Consider the following 16524-nt stretch of genomic DNA (forward strand, 5'->3'; position numbering starts at 1 on the left):
ATCTTCACCAGCAGCCAGTTCATCATACCATTGTTTTTTTTCATGCCATTGGTTTTTTTGAATTATTAGCTGCTGCTGGATCTAAGGTGTTGACTTGCTTGCTTTTGTGAACATTAGGTACTGCAGTAAAACTATGAGTATCAGTGCAGTCTGTTTTGTGTTCTCCCATTGCAACTTAATGAGCTTACACAGAATTACAGCAAGAGAGAACTCGTGAGTATGTTTGGAGATGTGTTACTGTGATATGGCAATGGCAACCAAGGAAGAGAAGGACCATGCCATGAAACAGTAGTTCCATTTCATATATAGCAAGTGCCATACAGACTGAAATTTTATATTTTTTTACTACTTGAAACAAGTAAAATGATTTTTTGAGAATTAATAATTTTTTATACATTCAGTTAATAATGGCATTGTTGATCAGTAACGCTGCTCTTGAAATCAGTAAAACAGTTAATATCTGAAAATATACTGACAAGCCTGAGGTTTTTGAAGGATGGAGGTCTTAATTTTCCCTGTTATATATTTCCAAAGTTAAATATGGTAATAGCATTTAAACTTATTTTTCAAAAGTATTTATTTGTTCTAAATTTGTCCGCAAACTTTCAAAAGTCTTAATTGGTTTGTTAAATTGCCTTTATTTAAATCAGGTGTCATTGATCACAAATGTGATCAATGAATGGAGGTGTCTTGGGATTTTGTGGTGTAGAGATACAGTCATTAAACTGCATTAGTCCTTGTCTGATTACTTTTTCCTTCCACAAAACCAGTTTTTATACAAGATCTCAGAGCCTCAGCTTAGGTGTTGAGGTACGTTTAGTCATTTTCTCTAGAGAGCTGTTGACATTCTTGATGATAATTTGGTGAAATCCAAATATCATCTTTTTAAAAATAAAAATGCTGTTAGGCGTATATAAGAGTTAACATGTACTGTGTTTCTGGAAACATTATGTCTAACCCCCATTAAGAGGTGCTCAACTTTCGTTAAGACATTTGATACATGTTGGTGTGTTTGGAAGATTTACTAATTATTTAAAAGATGAAGGTGACATTTCCCTGACATTTCATATGTAGCTTGAAAAATTAGTCTTCTGAAAGTCTTAATTAAGACAGAAAACAGAGCAGACAACTTAACTGTACATTCTGTTATTAGAGATAGGGATTCAAAAAAGAAAGTGAAGGGTCAATCATATTGTAGTATTCATAATTCTTTTTTAAAAATTAATCTATTTACACAGAGTGTTTGCTGATAGCCAAACCTTTACGAGGTAAAATCTGCCAAAGATTTTTCAGGTTTTTGTTACCAAATATTTCACCAGACTCTTGCTTAATATTTTTTCTTGCTGCTGTTTTTCTGGAAAAAAAAATTACTCTATAGCCTCTGTTGTAATTTTAAAATCTGAAATATAAGGAATGAAATACATAAAAGTAATCATAAGAGGAAAAAAACTTTATTTTGAAAGAAAACAAATGTTTTTGATTACAAGTTAAATTCCTGAACTTTTTACAAATTAAATATATTATTATATTATGTTAATATTATATGTTAATATGATATAATATATTATATTATATATTATATATCATATTATTATATTATTAATTATATTAATATTATTCTAATATTAACATAATATTGTGTTACTACGTTCCTGTAGACCAGCCTGTAATAACACTGCCTGATTTAACATATACCATTAATAACTTTTGAGTTAACACTCAAAATAAGGTTTAAATGTTCTTGAAGAGATCAAGTTACTAGAAGTGATCAAAACCAAAAAGCATGCCAGAAATTTTCAGGAAAAGAAGAAAGAAGAGATCAGAAAAACATTACGTTGCTGTATTGTGCACCTGCTTCCCAAATACCATAGAACTGCAGAATAATTTAAATTGGAAAATATATCAGGGGGTCCATCTGGTCCTGCTTGTTGCTCAGAGCAGAGCCATCTTTAATGTTATACCAATCTGCAAAATGCCTTGTGCATGTTGAGGTTCTAGCAGCTCCAATAATGGAAGTCCCTCTGGGAAACCTGTTTCCGTATATAATCACTGTCGTCCTCATTGTGAGATTTTTGGTTTTTTTCAGTATCTAACTAGTTTTTCTTAATGCAAACTGTCCTTTTGCTATGTACTACAGAAGAGTTTGGCTTCATGTAACCAATTATATTTTCAGCTCCCTTAATTAGAAAACTGATGTAGGAGAATTCAGAAGAACGAAATAATAATGCTCAGATATGTGGAGGAGCTTCTGTAGAATTAGTGAATAAGCAGATTGGGCTTTACAGACTTCAGAAGTGCAATGAAGGGAATGTGATAAAGGTGTGTGGGGATACATGGGGGAAGTGAATAAGGAATAATGACTGTTCTCTGTCTTTGCAAAAACAAGAAGTAGGGCTCATCAAATAACCACAGTAGGCAAATGATTCAAAAAAAGCACAGAAACATATTCTTCAAAAATGTGTAATTAACTTGTGCAACTGGTTGCTACAGTGGGGCATTGTAATAAGTTATATAGATTCAGAAAACAGTTAAAAAATATGAAAGGAAAATCCTTCCTTGACTGTTGCATGTAGAAACATCCAGACCTTAACTAATAAGGCTGATCTTATACTACAGATCCTCAGAGGACAAAGACCTGCTCTGAAGAGCTGCCATTCTCTTTTTCTTACAGGTTATTACTCCACTGGCATAGTCTAGGATATGCTTTTGGTCTGAGAAATTATAACAGTTATCAAATTTCACACTAGTAAGTTTTGTTTTTCAGGCTACCCCCTGCAATTCAGGATAGGTAACATTAATTTGCATCCAGTGCAGTGTTTTATAATATGTGTACATCAACTATGCATCATTTCTGCTGCTTTAGAAGGTGTTTAAAACAGAAAATACTGCCTTATCATAAAGTGATTTTTGAATACCTAAGTTGTTTAACTGGTTTCACTGTGTACTTGAGATATTTTTAATTAGCTTTGAATGTTTAAATTTTTTTATAACTGTTATATCTACATGGTTCTATACAGTTCTAGATATCTGCAATAGTAAACTAAGAAAATGCATATTATAATTCCTAGAAAGGGACTCCAAAGAGATGATCTACTCAACTCAAGTAATCATCTCATATCCAACCAGCAGCTCTTTTCATGTGTGAGTGCCATATTAATACTTTAAAATACTCTGTGTTTTTTTGTAAAGATGTCATAATTCTTTATCTGGTTTTCTACATGTGGTCTTTCTGAGATACTTAGTTTTGTCATAAATGGGACCAAAAGAAAAAATTAAAAAACAGCGAATGGTGTTTTGAGGAACAAGATTAGTCTTCTTTTTGAAACCAAGTGATAGGCTTTTGGGGGTATTTGCCATGTTCTGCTGTCTGCTCAAATTTTAATATGTCAGCATTTATGTGTCTTTCAGTAAATGCTAAAGCTGTAAAACAGACGTTCAAAGATTTTTGTGATTAGTATATTCACTCATGAATTGGCAGGCCATAGTTATTATCACTGTATAAGTTTATGACGTGCTTTTGGGGCCATTCCTTTATAACTTCTAATCTCCACTGCTGAAGTGATCATTTTCTCTATTTTGAAGACAAAATAGAGATGTAAATGACAAAACTTGTAAATGACAAAACTTCATTCTCACTCTATACATAGACCTCAAAAATATTCCTTGTTCTACCCATTGTCTAAATTTAAAGCTTTGAGATTAATGTTGTTCAGCACCTTTTTCATCAGGGAATGTGTATCTTCAAACAAGAAAGGAAGCTAGCATTCACTTTGCAAAAACTGTATTGATTACTCTGGCAGATGCCTGTTTCATCTGTATGTTCATTGAACATATCGTTTGCAGTAGCTGCTGAAATTTCCCTGTCTAAATTTATCTTAGAGCCCTTGTATCCTACTGAGTTTTTATCAAAATATCTGAGGACCAGTTCCCTCCCCAAATTAGAAAATCAGTGCTATCACTCTCATCTTTCAGATATCACTGATTATGTTCTTTTCATTGAAATCCCTTTTCTTTTGAGAGCATTTTCTCTTTGACTTGTAGAGTCATCATCACATTTCCTCTATGTTTTCTGTGAAGGTTTTGTGATGTAATTTGCAAGCCCACGTTCAACTTCTGTATCCATGTGGACAGTTCACATCTGACTCATGAGGCATTTTTTTTTTTGAACGGAATAATATTAGAGTATGAGCTTATTTATATCACTGTACATACATGGCTGACTAGTGTTTTAGGAATATTCAATATATGCTGCATTGTCCTTTGTCTGTTGCTGATAATCTTCCACCTTTGATTGGTAGTGTTAATATTTACCTGTCTCTCAGAAGCATTAATTCTATTTTATCTTTATCTTAGATCTATCTCCAGCCCTTTACTTCATTGCTTTTCTAAAAAGAGTATAGACTATTTTTCTTTTATAGTAACCTCTAAAATACAGCCCTAGTCCTGGATTTATACAGCTAAAAAACTCTTCTGGGCTTTTACATCACACAGTTCAATTTAAGCAAAATCTTTTTTTCCTGTTGCTTTTTCTTGCCTATGTTCATTGAAAATACTGTTGTGACTATGACTCATCTGATCTGTCTTTTTGATTGTGTCACTTGGCTGGGTATATTGTTTTATTTCTTATACGTTGTTAAGATTTGCAGTGGTTGTGCTCAGTGACAGGACTGTGTGCTTGGCAAATGAGAGACTTGCTGTCTGCGGAAATGTATCAGTTAAAGGGCATGACCATGGAAGATAAATTGTAGTGAAAAATCCACTGAAACACACAGGATCTCACGCTGCACAAGATCCCCCAAAGAGAACATAGGAAACACAGAAGCCCATATATATAAATATATAAATATATAAATATGCAATTGAGGAAATCCTCAAGTAAAATAGCGGGTGCTTCACTCATGGTTTTCAACTGACCTGAATCCTGTGCTTTGGTTCTTATGCTTAATTTCTTCTTTCTGTCTCTTGTGAGAAGAGAAAGAATGGAAAGGAAATTAGGAGTGTCAGAATGGTTGTCTTCTGTTGTGACATCTCTTGAAAAAAGCTAAAGTGATTTTTTTCCCCTCTTAGGAAGGATGGAAAACTGAGCAGCCTTGCATCCTATTGTTCTGACACTCCATAGGAGCTGCCCCACCATGCTTTAGTGATAACAGTAAGGTTACAGCCATGAAAGTGTGAGCACATCTCCAGTTCTTCCTGTTTACTTTCCTGCTGTCTACTGTCAGCATACAGGCATTCTGGTGGGCTCCCAACGAAGTGGACCTTGTGTCTGGAGTGGCTGAAATTCCCTGGTGCTCTTTCAGGTGTTCTCCTGCTGACCTGCCTCCCTACCCCAGGCTCTGGGCATCTCAATGGTGTGAGTGGGATGGCTCCCACAGCCTATCATTATTAAATGTGATGATATCCTCTACCTGTTATATCTAGTTTATGATATAGTTAATTTAAATTAATTCTGGGAAGTCGTTAAAAACATGGCTAGTCCTAAAAAGGGAAATGTCAGTCATGCATTTTTCATAATTTTTTTATTATATGTTCTCATTACACAGGTGTGTTTAAACACACTTAAAGAAATAGGTTAAAATGTTTTCTAATGACCGCTTGTATTTGCGTACATACCTAGCTTCTTAATGGTAGAGTACAATTTTTTCTGTAGTAATTCAGTTATTGCATAAAATACTATGATCTACAGGTTAGTTTGCTTTCTAGTGAAATTGGTGTTGTATAAAATAAGAATTGAGGTATCATGCTACCATTTCCTTGATGTCTCTGAAACCAATTAATTTGAGCGGAAATGAAACTGAATTAGCTAGTATGCTTTAGTAGCTGCATTGTGTGTGCTAGTAAGTGTAATACTTCATAATGCTCTCTATAGCTTCCGTGAAGCAGATTCCTAGTACCTTTCCAGTGTCTAGCTCAGGTTAATTAGTCTGACAGTCACATGTCTTACAACTTTGAAACTTTTGTCATGACTACATATTTGGCATGTTTGTTTTGTTTGGTGACATGATGTCTGTTGGAATGAGCACTGTGTAGAATTGTAATGGACTTTCTGAGTGAATAGTGCCTCTGCTCTCTGCTAGGTTCCTTCAGAAATTTTAAATTACCTAATATTCTGAAATAATCCTTTCAGCTACTGAATCCTTTGTGGAATTGGGAGTGTCTTGACTGAGAGGTTCAAAATTTGATGTGGCTGGGATGAGATCACTGAAAGATAGCTGTGATGTGTATTTGCTTTTATTTTGTAAATCAAACTTAAAATAACACCCTGATTTAACTAGTGAGATAATACACACATATGTACATAAATACATACATTTAAAAAGTAGTTGGGGTGTTCTGTGTTGCAGTTTTACACCAGTTTAGAAAAAAATATATACTTAATGTGCATTAAAAAAATCCCTTTATATGGATTTATATAATATTCTGAGTGAAAAACAGGTTTCCTGCAAGATGAAGTAGTTCCTTCTAAGGCACACTGCTGGGCAATGGCAAAAAAAGTCACAAGAATACTGCTGTTGTATCTCTTTAGTGTTATCTTGGTTGCCCTAAAAATACTTGAGTGGAATAAATAAACTCAGTACTGGCTACAGTTGTGTTTTGTCATATGTTTGATTACGCCTGCTGTGCAATTTCTGAATCTTCATATCTGTAAGATAGAGACTCGTTTCAATATGTCAGGGGAAAGAACTGTGAAAATGCTAAATAATGTTTATAAAAGAGCTGCAGTTGGAACAGGACATGTACTACATTTTGAACAAAGTTTATCCCTTAAATGCAGATTTCAATACTCGCTCTATTTAATGCAACAGTTTGCCTCTGTATGTCATTCAGTGGTGCTTATCAAAGTTGAGTCTGATATTTTGGGTCAAAAAAGCTCCTTCTTGTTAATATTTTTTGTTAATGAGAAATTGGTAAATGTAGAACCTTACTTGTAGTTTGTTGCTGTTGCTAGATAAGCATGCTGTTAGTGTCCACTAGCAAGGGAGCTCTTGAGTTTTGGTTGTGGGAAGGGAAGTAGGGTTTGTGCGTCTTTTGGTAACTTATTTTCTCCTGTTACGTAAGAAGTATACATTTAATTGGTGTTAAATGTCATGGCTCGCTTCTGAAGAGATGTGTGGAGTGGATTATTCCACAACCATCATGCAAGCTAATGTAGAATTTGTGTCTTAGTTGTTAATGAGGTTTTTTTGGTTGGGTTTCTTTGGTTTTTTTGTTGTTGGGTTTTTCTGTGGTGGTTTTTTTTTTTTTGGTTTGTTGGTTGATTTTTTTAGGGTTTTTTGGGATTTTTTTGGTGTAAGCAGTTTATTTCAGCAGCATCATAAGAATAAAAATCAGGTTTCAGCACAGAGTTATTTTACTAAAATTAAATTATTTAGTATATGACAATATTTGAGTCTGATAAAATGTATAAAAATGTTATTGATGGGTAAGTGGACACATAGTTAATGAGTATTTCTGTGACAGATACACTCCCTATTAGAGTTTTCACAATTTGGCTGGCTATTGCACTCTTTTATTCACTAGTGTACAAATTAAGGCAGATTGCAGACTTCTGCTACCAAATGAATGGCATTATTTTGCTAAGAGAGCATTTAACCTGTATCTTGCAAAATAAACTCTATTTGGAAATAATTTTCAGAGACTGCTAAATTTGATGTGCAGATTTATTGCTTGTTGGGAAGTCCTGGAATAAACTGAAGCTGCATTTCTTACAATATGAGGTCTTTGATTTCTTCTGTCAAAGGTGGAAACTTGAAAGCAATTTTTCTTTGTAACACTGGCAAACAGTTGTAGTCTCTCTTCATTATCAGTTTTTTACAGTTTAGTTAACGTAAAGCAAATTAGAATGAGGTTGTTAATGTGTGATTTTTCTGCTTCAAAGTACCTTGGCTGTTTCTGAAGGTGGTTTACAAGTAATAAACTCAGTTTGTCCATATTAAAATACTTTTTTTTTTTAAGGTTGTTATTTATTTGAGAGCTGATAATAAGAGATGAAGAAAAATATAGTCTTCGGACTAAGTCAGCTTTTGAGACCTTGGAATTTATATTGACTTCTGCTGAATTAGAGATGCTTAAAGGCTGTTTGTGTTCCAGCCACAGCCCTATTCTTGCAGAATTTTAAATACAGACAATGGCTTGTCAGAAGTGACAGTGGCACGTACGGTTTACAGTAATGCCAGAAGAGAAATGGCTTCTGTTACTTGCACCAATGGGTGCTAATATTTATAGGTAGTCTGTTGTTAGAGAAAGGCCTGTTAAAAAAGAGAAAGTAAGGATGTCCTTTAAGTAAGGATAATGCACATATATAGAGTTTTTACTATGTGGGGAGTTTTATTACATATTTTCAAATCATTGTCCCTTTAAAATTTGAGGTATTTCAGGAGAAAGAGTTGAGTCTCTTGTTATTGGAATATAAAAGAATTTCAGTTTTCTTTATAGTTGAAGTATTTGCACAAAGTATTTTAGGAAATACAGAATTTGTAAGTGGTTAAATTTTGTTTAATCCTGTTGATTCTGACACTTCCTAGCTTGTGTCAGTAGCAGTTCAACCCCTATCCTTTATTTCCATAAAATTCAGTATTCTATATTGTACATTCTCCAATAAATCAGTGATCCTATAGATTTGCTTTTTTCACTAAAGATTCTGGCCTTTCTCCTAGGACAAGAAGGATAAAGTGTCAAGATTTGACACTATACGTCATTCCATAGCTGGAATTATAAGGTCTCCAAAATCCATGTTGGGTTCATCATCGGTAAGTAGTACCAATACTGTAGTGTTGGAATATATTCTGTTATTTTTTCAGCTTAAATAAGATTTCTTTTTCCTTGAAACAGCATGCATTTCCATCTGAATGGACAACAATTACGTTAAAATTTTAGCATATAAACACTGTTCTGACTGATCAGCATGCAAAATAATATCATGATACAATGGTATGTCAGAACAACTTGTCTCACTTCAGGAGAATCAGTTTGTATGTTCTTTGCAGCTCCCAGAGTGGTGCTATATTGTTCAGAATATTCTTCCCAACAAGGCTGATTTTCTTGAAATGCACTATAAGATAATAATCTGTATTAGGTTAGATGGACACACGTGTTTTACAAATTTGTACAATTGTTGCAATAATTGTATTACCATATTTTTTTATAAAGCTTCAATGTATAAGCATATTGTTACTATTGCTACTACTGCTGGTACTATTTAATTTACTTTAAGTAATCTTGCTTAAAACCCCACTAAAAATGGCTGTTGAGTATCTCTGAGATATAGTTAGCTTTTGTTAAAATTTTGTAATTGCTGGACAAATGTTCTTGTTTGTTTTACTTTTGTATTTCCTTCTGTTTTTTTCATGTGGTAGCTTGCAAGATTAGGTAGAATCCTTAAGCACCTACTTGTGGATGCATCAGATTGTACTTAAAAACCTTCTGCCTTTTTCTTGAAGTGGAACATGTGGTCACCATAACGCTCCAAACTTAAAATCAAACCAAAACAACAACTCAAAAACAGAGCAAAAGAAAAAACTTGAAGAAAGTTGGGTGAAGTTTTTAAAATAGTTTAAAATAGCCTTTTAATTGTGATCTTGCCACCTAAAATACAAGCTCAAAGTAGCATTCTTGAGAAAACTTCAGAAGCAATGCATCTTTTATTTTATGCTGCAGGATTGCATCCAAGGACCCATTAACAGACACAGCAAACCATATTTAAGCTAGATAGTATTCAGAATGGGTGGAAGAGATAAAAATTACATATGTGTAAAGATACATGTATACACAGAGGACAACTGTACATAGTGATGAAGGAATAGAAAAATAAATACAATCATGAGATAAAATTAGGGTACAAAGGCTTTTCCTCTGACAAACATGAAAGTTGCATGGCATTTGAAATGTAACAAGAAAAACCTCGCTAAAATATTAAAGTATCTTTGATGTTAAACAAAATTTCCACATTGTTGTGATCTTCATTTTATTAAAGTTCTAGTTGTGGTAAAAATCAGCATTTCGTATTAAAAACCAATTAAAATGTGTATTTCTGTGACCTCTGGTCTTTATGTAGGTGAGACACAGCATTCATCTGTTTCTATGTATTATAAAGCTTATGACTTCAAAATAAACCAAAAAGCATCTGCAAACCCCAGAAAAAAAACCTACCTGAAATTACTTCAGAGAAAAATTGGAAGAGAAAAAAAATCTCAAGAGGAAGATGAAAATAAAATGCTTAGATTAAATCGGGGAAAGTCAATGTCAAAATCTTAATTGGCTTAAAGTGTCATTTTAAATAGTCTATGTACCACACTCTGATTTCATTCCATGGAAGCTGATGTAAATCCGGCTGTAGATTTGTGGTAGATATGATTGGTGAAACCTTGGAATATATTTGGAAGAAGTAAGATTGGCATTGGTTCATTTGAGCCAGAAAGTAAAATCTGAGTAACAAGTGCAATCTTGATTACCTGTTGCTTAAATTACACCTAAATTACTTCAGAATTAGAATATATAAATTTCTAGCCAATTTTCAGTTTTGCTTTCTGTTTTGATTTAGTGATTTTGTGTGTGTTAGAAAAGCTGACCATATGTATACAGTTCAAATTTGCTTCACAAATTAGTACTTAGCTATTAAATGTGGTCACCTGTTTCCTGCTGACAACTACATAAGCATGTTTAATTGCTAAATATATAAATTGATACTTAAAACTTATTATCCATCAACAAAATACTAAAAATTATTATTGAGTGTGTATTATAAAGTAATATTAACATACATTTAAAAAAATTTATTTCTTTAAAATAGATAGACCAGTACAAAAAGGATGTCAGAGCAGATTTGGAAAAGGACCAGTACTGATCTTCTCATATAGTCTAGTCTAAAATGTGATCTTACCTACCTGTTTTCAAATTATTTGTTTTAAGCATTTAAAGTTTTCAAAGTATTTCTAAGTATTTAATTTTTAAATATATTAAAACTTTAGAAATTTTTAATTGGTGGGATAAATTGGGTTTTGTTTGTATAAATTGGAGAGAACTAATTTTTTGTACATCATGTGGAAAAAGTCATGGGGAAACTGCCATTCTAAAAGTAGGCAGGAGTTTTTGTGTGTTGACACTGAAATTCTATATATGCTCTCAGAATGAGAAGCTAATATAGGGAAAATGTGTCATTTGAAGAGAAAGAAACAGGGCTAAGGATTCAGGTAGGTTTTTTGGGACAAAATGAAAGCCAATTTTCTGTAACAGCAAGAGATGTAAGTTTAATCAAAGGAGGAGAGGAAACAAAACCATGGGGGTAACTTTCATGTACCAGTCATGAAATGCTGTGAATAATCTGAATGAAGAGTCTGAACAAATTGCATCATGAATGCCAGCTTCTGACGTGCTACATATTTTTTTTTGTATTAGACATTTGAGCTTGACACAAACATCTGCTATTGTTTATAGGATTTTTTTACTGTTTATAGGATAATAGGTGGAATTAATGCTTGTTTCTGATGGTGTACTATTAGCATGTGGGAATGAGCCAGGTACACAGAGACGGCATATTCCATAGGGTATTGTCTCAAATTATCAACTTTAAATTTATTGCTTTGCATTCACTTGTGTCAGTGCTACTCTTTTACACTATGAGAGAAAAAATACTTGAAAAAATGTTTTCTTTGCTTAAAGATGGAAAATAAAGCATTACTGAACATTTGCATTCAGAATATATACAAAAATACAATACTGACCACGTTATTAGTGTAATAAAATATCATCCCCATTATTATTTTTATTTAATTGTTAGTGCACATGCAGGAATATTATACATTTCTTTGAGTTAAAAATAACACACTGCTGTTTGATCAGTTTTTTTCTTGAAATAAGGGAAGCAGCTGAGGACTGCTTCTTTTTACTCTCGGAGAAGAGCATATGTTTTAATATAGTGTTAAGCAGGGTGAGAGAAAAGGGCTCAGTATAAGTAAAGAGGACAGTACTAGATCCGTGAGGAGCATGATGAAATACATGAGGCCATCTCCTTTTAGAAGAAAAAGTTCACACTTCTAAAAAATATATAAGAGCACACCCCGCCCCCAGCACCACCCAATAATCTGAGTGAAATATGACAATAAATGGAAATCTTAAAGGACAGTGGAAATCTTAAAGGTAGGAAAAAAACCCAAAAAGTTGGGGAGAGGGAGAGTTGAAATTTTTAGTGTGAGTTCCTTTTTTCTGCACAGTTTGGTTAATTATTGTTACATTCCAGCAAAATTAACAACAAAACTCCTAGAAGCAATGTTTCTTCCTCTAGACTATTGAATCATTGAGTGCTTCTGTAAGTGTACATACAAGTGAGCAAGAGATCCATTCCCCAAATGACATTGTAAAACATTAAGGCCTAGAATATAAACTTGTCATATTAACTTGCTGGCTGATTTAAGTAGAGTTTAAAGAGGTGGAAATTTCATTTTGTGCAGGTAGCTTTTTCTTCCCTCCTCTGTTTTCCTCAAAGACTAATCTATCTTCTAATTCTAACTATAAAATGTAGTAGAAATATTAGTACTAATAGTGGTAAACTGAGTTGAAATCAATATTAAAGTAGATATATATCCTGCATTGGTATTCTTTTTTTCTGGCCTTTCAGCCATGTTTTATTCTATAGCCAGTTAGGGTCAATATTATATCACAGAGGAAATATGTTGGAATCAGAAGACTTGTTCATAAAAATAATGTGATTTTAATAACACTCAAGACAAGAACAATTGATGCTTTCTTCATCAGAAAAACCATCTTGATATGATAAAAAGTAAAGGTAAGGTAAAGTGGAGGACAATCAACAGGGAAGACTCCATGTAATTTCTTCACTGTTCTTTCACTTCTTTCACTTCTTTCTTTCACTGTTTCTTCCTGAAGTAATAAGTAATACTTCAATGAAATTTCAAAGAGAGGGAAAATTTGTGATAGAGTGATAGACAATGCCATTGTTATCTATGTCTAAAATGCTCTGTTTACCTTCCATAAACTCTTTCTCTGTCATAAAGGCTCTTAAGATGCTTTGTTTGGGGATTTTATACTGATTGTCTGAATGATGCCTCAGGTCGCACCTGGTTTGTACATAAGCAGATGTTACAGTCTGGTGGCTTTGTTTCTAAGCTATAAAATAAATTGCATGTCAGGTTGGTTTTTTTAAAACTTTCTTTCATGAAGGCCATGAAGTAGATTAGCAACCCTATACTGTCCTTTTATCCTTAGAAGCATTCCCTCTCAAGGAGGAATCTGCTCCTGTTAAAGGGTTTGCTGCTCTGAACGTAACAGAGGTCTAGGTTTTCTTTCAAGTCAAGCTCAGAATCTTTGAATAAATAAATAAATACATAAAATATTTATTTGAAATAAATGTTTAAGTAAATAACATTGTCTAACATTTTGAAAGCTTTTCTCTTTCTTTTAGAAATTTGTGAAAGAAAATCTCCTAATGTCATTTAACAGTGGTGAGCAGTTTTCACCTGGGATGTTTTTTAACTGTTGATGAAATTGAAAGTTATGACTACCTCCTTGGCCAATCAATATCTCTGCGTTTTAGCAGCTCATTGTGCTGATAAACGTTTGACCTTGGAGTACAGCTTTTGCCTCTAAAATCCCTGTGCAATTTCTGTTCAAGCTGTAGTTATTTCTTACATAGTACTTCCTATCTCTGACTCTGTAACAGAGCACGCTCTTTCTAGTGATCAGCCTATTTGTTATAGTGCTTGTTTCAAATCTCAGGTCTGAAATTCTCCTTGCTGAGAGATTCATCCATGATGATGCTCTCTTTGTCTGTTAATATCTGAGAAGACAAGGGTCTGTCAGGTTCTTAAATATGTTCTCCGGTTTTCCATCAAGATCCTGACCAAGGATCATGACAAAGGACTGAACTGGTCCTTTGAGGTGTAACTTAGGCAACCAGAAGCCAACAATGATATTTTTTTTTAACTGATAAAAATGTATACAAACACTAAAGAATTGCAGATATTTCGAAACAAGAATTCCTGTGTAGATTCCTGTTCTCTGGTCTGCTCATTTCCACTCTCAGAGTCCGAGACCATTCCTAGTATTTTTTGGACTAGGTGAGGTACTACTGAAGTATCTTCTGAGAGGGAACTTAAATGTACAGATGCCCTCCAGCCTGGGTTGTTATCAGGGCAGAGCAATAGCACAGGTTAATTCAGAATGGTGTTGCTTTGCTTGCATGTTTGATTGTCCTTCACTGAGACGTAGATCTCTATGCTGTTACCTAGGTGCAATTCAGGAGGCTGGGGAACATTCACATGCCTGTTCTACTCACAGCATGCACTGTGTCATGTTGTTCAGAGCTTTACCACTCTGCCTGTGAGAATTTCTATGAGCTCTGGCATTGCTTTTGAATTACATACAGCTTAAATGAAGGATTGCCTTCCTACCCATAACAAATAAATATTAAGTGGTCAGTGACAAAATATAAAGTTTTCTTTTTCTTTAAAAAACACTTTTCTAAAGTGTTTTTTAAAATAATGTAGGCATGTTAAAATTAATGTGTGAAATCATAGATTAAAACTCATGAGCTTCCACTTACAGCTAGTAGCTTTCATTTGCAGCCAATTCCATGTAGTGAAAACAATTCCTTGCAATCTTTGTGTCTTACTATAGAGTTCATGAGAGCACTACACCCAAGTGTGTACTCTGCACTACAGGGTACATGCTAGGAAAAAAGGCTCATAATGATTAATTGATTTGGGATGCAATTGATAAATTCTGTGAAAACAGTTTATCCAGTTCAGGTGATTTGTATAAGTCAATATATTATGGTTTTGCGTCTAAGAAGTTTCTGTCTGGATAGAGAAATTATGAATTTTCAATTGTTAACAGCATGTCAGAATGTGTGAGAAAGACTTAGTCGGTATGGCTTACAAAAAATAACAAGCCAGATAAAAAATATTGAATGGTTTATGGATGATTCCTTAAACTTCTGCTTTTGATATATTGATTTTTCAGGTAAACAGAAAATAGAGTGATCAATAATCTTTTGTGGAAGTGTAAGAGCCTTGATCTTGTGTGTATGTATCTTTGTATGTATCTAATTTTGATACATAAAAGAGAAATTATTGTTGTTTGTGATTGTTTTAATGTACAAGTGAACTCTAAAAGTGTGCTATTATAGTAACATTTTTCTTCAATATTTTTCCCAAGTTCTTTGATGTAATCTCAACCACTGAGAAACCATTGGCTGAGCAAGACTGGTATCATGGTGCAATTCCAAGAATAGAAGCCCAGGAGCTGTTAAAACAGCAAGGAGACTTCTTGGTGCGAGAGAGCCACGGGAAACCTGGTGAATATGTCCTTTCTGTGTTTTCAGATGGACAACGGAGACACTTTATCATACAATATGCTGATGTACGTCTCTGATATAGTACTGAATATTCAATTTAGGATCCACATAGTTTACTGTAGCAAATGGATTTAGCCTTTATGTGCAAATATGAAAGCTGTTAGAAATATTACCATCAGTGCTGAAATTAGGGGTAAAGGCCATTCTGGGAAACAAAGGAAAAGTATGAAGTATCAGGTTATTCAGTATCTTTTGTCTTATACTGAAAAGCCAAGATATTTCTGTAGATGTTTTCAAATGTGGAAATTGTTACTCTTTATTTATGCATTTACATTTGGTTATTGATTATTTGGTTACCCATTTTCATAGCTGGTGCAAATTAGGCTATTTCTAATTCAGATTGTAAAGATCCCACTGCATCTTCCTGAAAAATTTAAACAGCCATGCAGAAGAAAATAATCTGTGTTGGTTTTTATACACATGGGAATTGAAGTCCCTGTTGCACTTGTGATGTCTCTTTTCTTTTTAGTCCTGTGGTAATTGTTTTGTTCAGTATAACACAAACACTTTTGGATGTTGCACAGTGTGTATGCTTCTAAGGACCAGAATTGACCCCCACCTTGCTCTGAGGAAAAATTGATGACTTGATGAACAATATATTAATTATTATCTACCTTTTTACAGTGTGGAGTTTTTTATTCTTCTTAATGACTTGCTTGATTTTTTAATGTATTTTCATTTTACCTTGAATAAATTTTCTTTTTACCTTGCAGAATTTGAAACTTATTCAGAATGTGACAGTTCCCATACCATTGCTAGAAATTTTTCTTAAAGTATGAAATTGCAGCAAATCATTCTCCATTTTGATTCAGTAGTGCTGTCTCTTCAGTTTCTTGTAATAAAGTTTCCCATGTACAGAAAAATTCGCACATTTAATTGCATAATGATATTATACTGAGGGAATTTCATTGTCTGAATCCCCAGATGATGCAGCATGTCCGGGATAACTCAATATTGTGTACCTGGTTTACTTTCTTTTGAGAAGCAGTAATATTTTTCAGACATCACAGAGGTTGCTTCTCTAGGATTAATGATTATAGACACTTGTCATGCTGGAGAGTGTTCATTAGTTCTCATCTAGATTTTTCTTCGTAGAAGTGAACACATGTTTATTTTATTTTGATTGTATGGCCTTAAAGTATTCTTATATGTAA

At 33.7% G+C, this 16524-nt stretch overlaps 1 protein-coding gene across 7 annotated transcripts in view; it reads left to right on the forward strand.

Annotated features, from left to right (window-relative positions):
• FER (FER tyrosine kinase) overlaps positions 1-16524 on the forward strand; it is a 159179-nt gene that overhangs the window by 66942 nt on the left and 75713 nt on the right. For all 7 annotated transcript variants that reach the window (XM_039733403.1, XM_039733399.1, XM_039733401.1 and 4 more), the window contains 2 exons: positions 8658-8750; positions 15172-15375. In XM_039733403.1, coding sequence (XP_039589337.1) covers positions 8658-8750; positions 15172-15375 — 297 coding nt within the window. The remainder of the gene's footprint in view (positions 1-8657; positions 8751-15171; positions 15376-16524) is intronic.

The sequence above is a fragment of the Passer montanus genome, unplaced genomic scaffold, assembly GCF_014805655.1.
Source record: "Passer montanus isolate IOZ18808 unplaced genomic scaffold, ASM1480565v1 scaffold87, whole genome shotgun sequence".
NCBI lineage: Eukaryota > Metazoa > Chordata > Aves > Passeriformes > Passeridae > Passer > Passer montanus.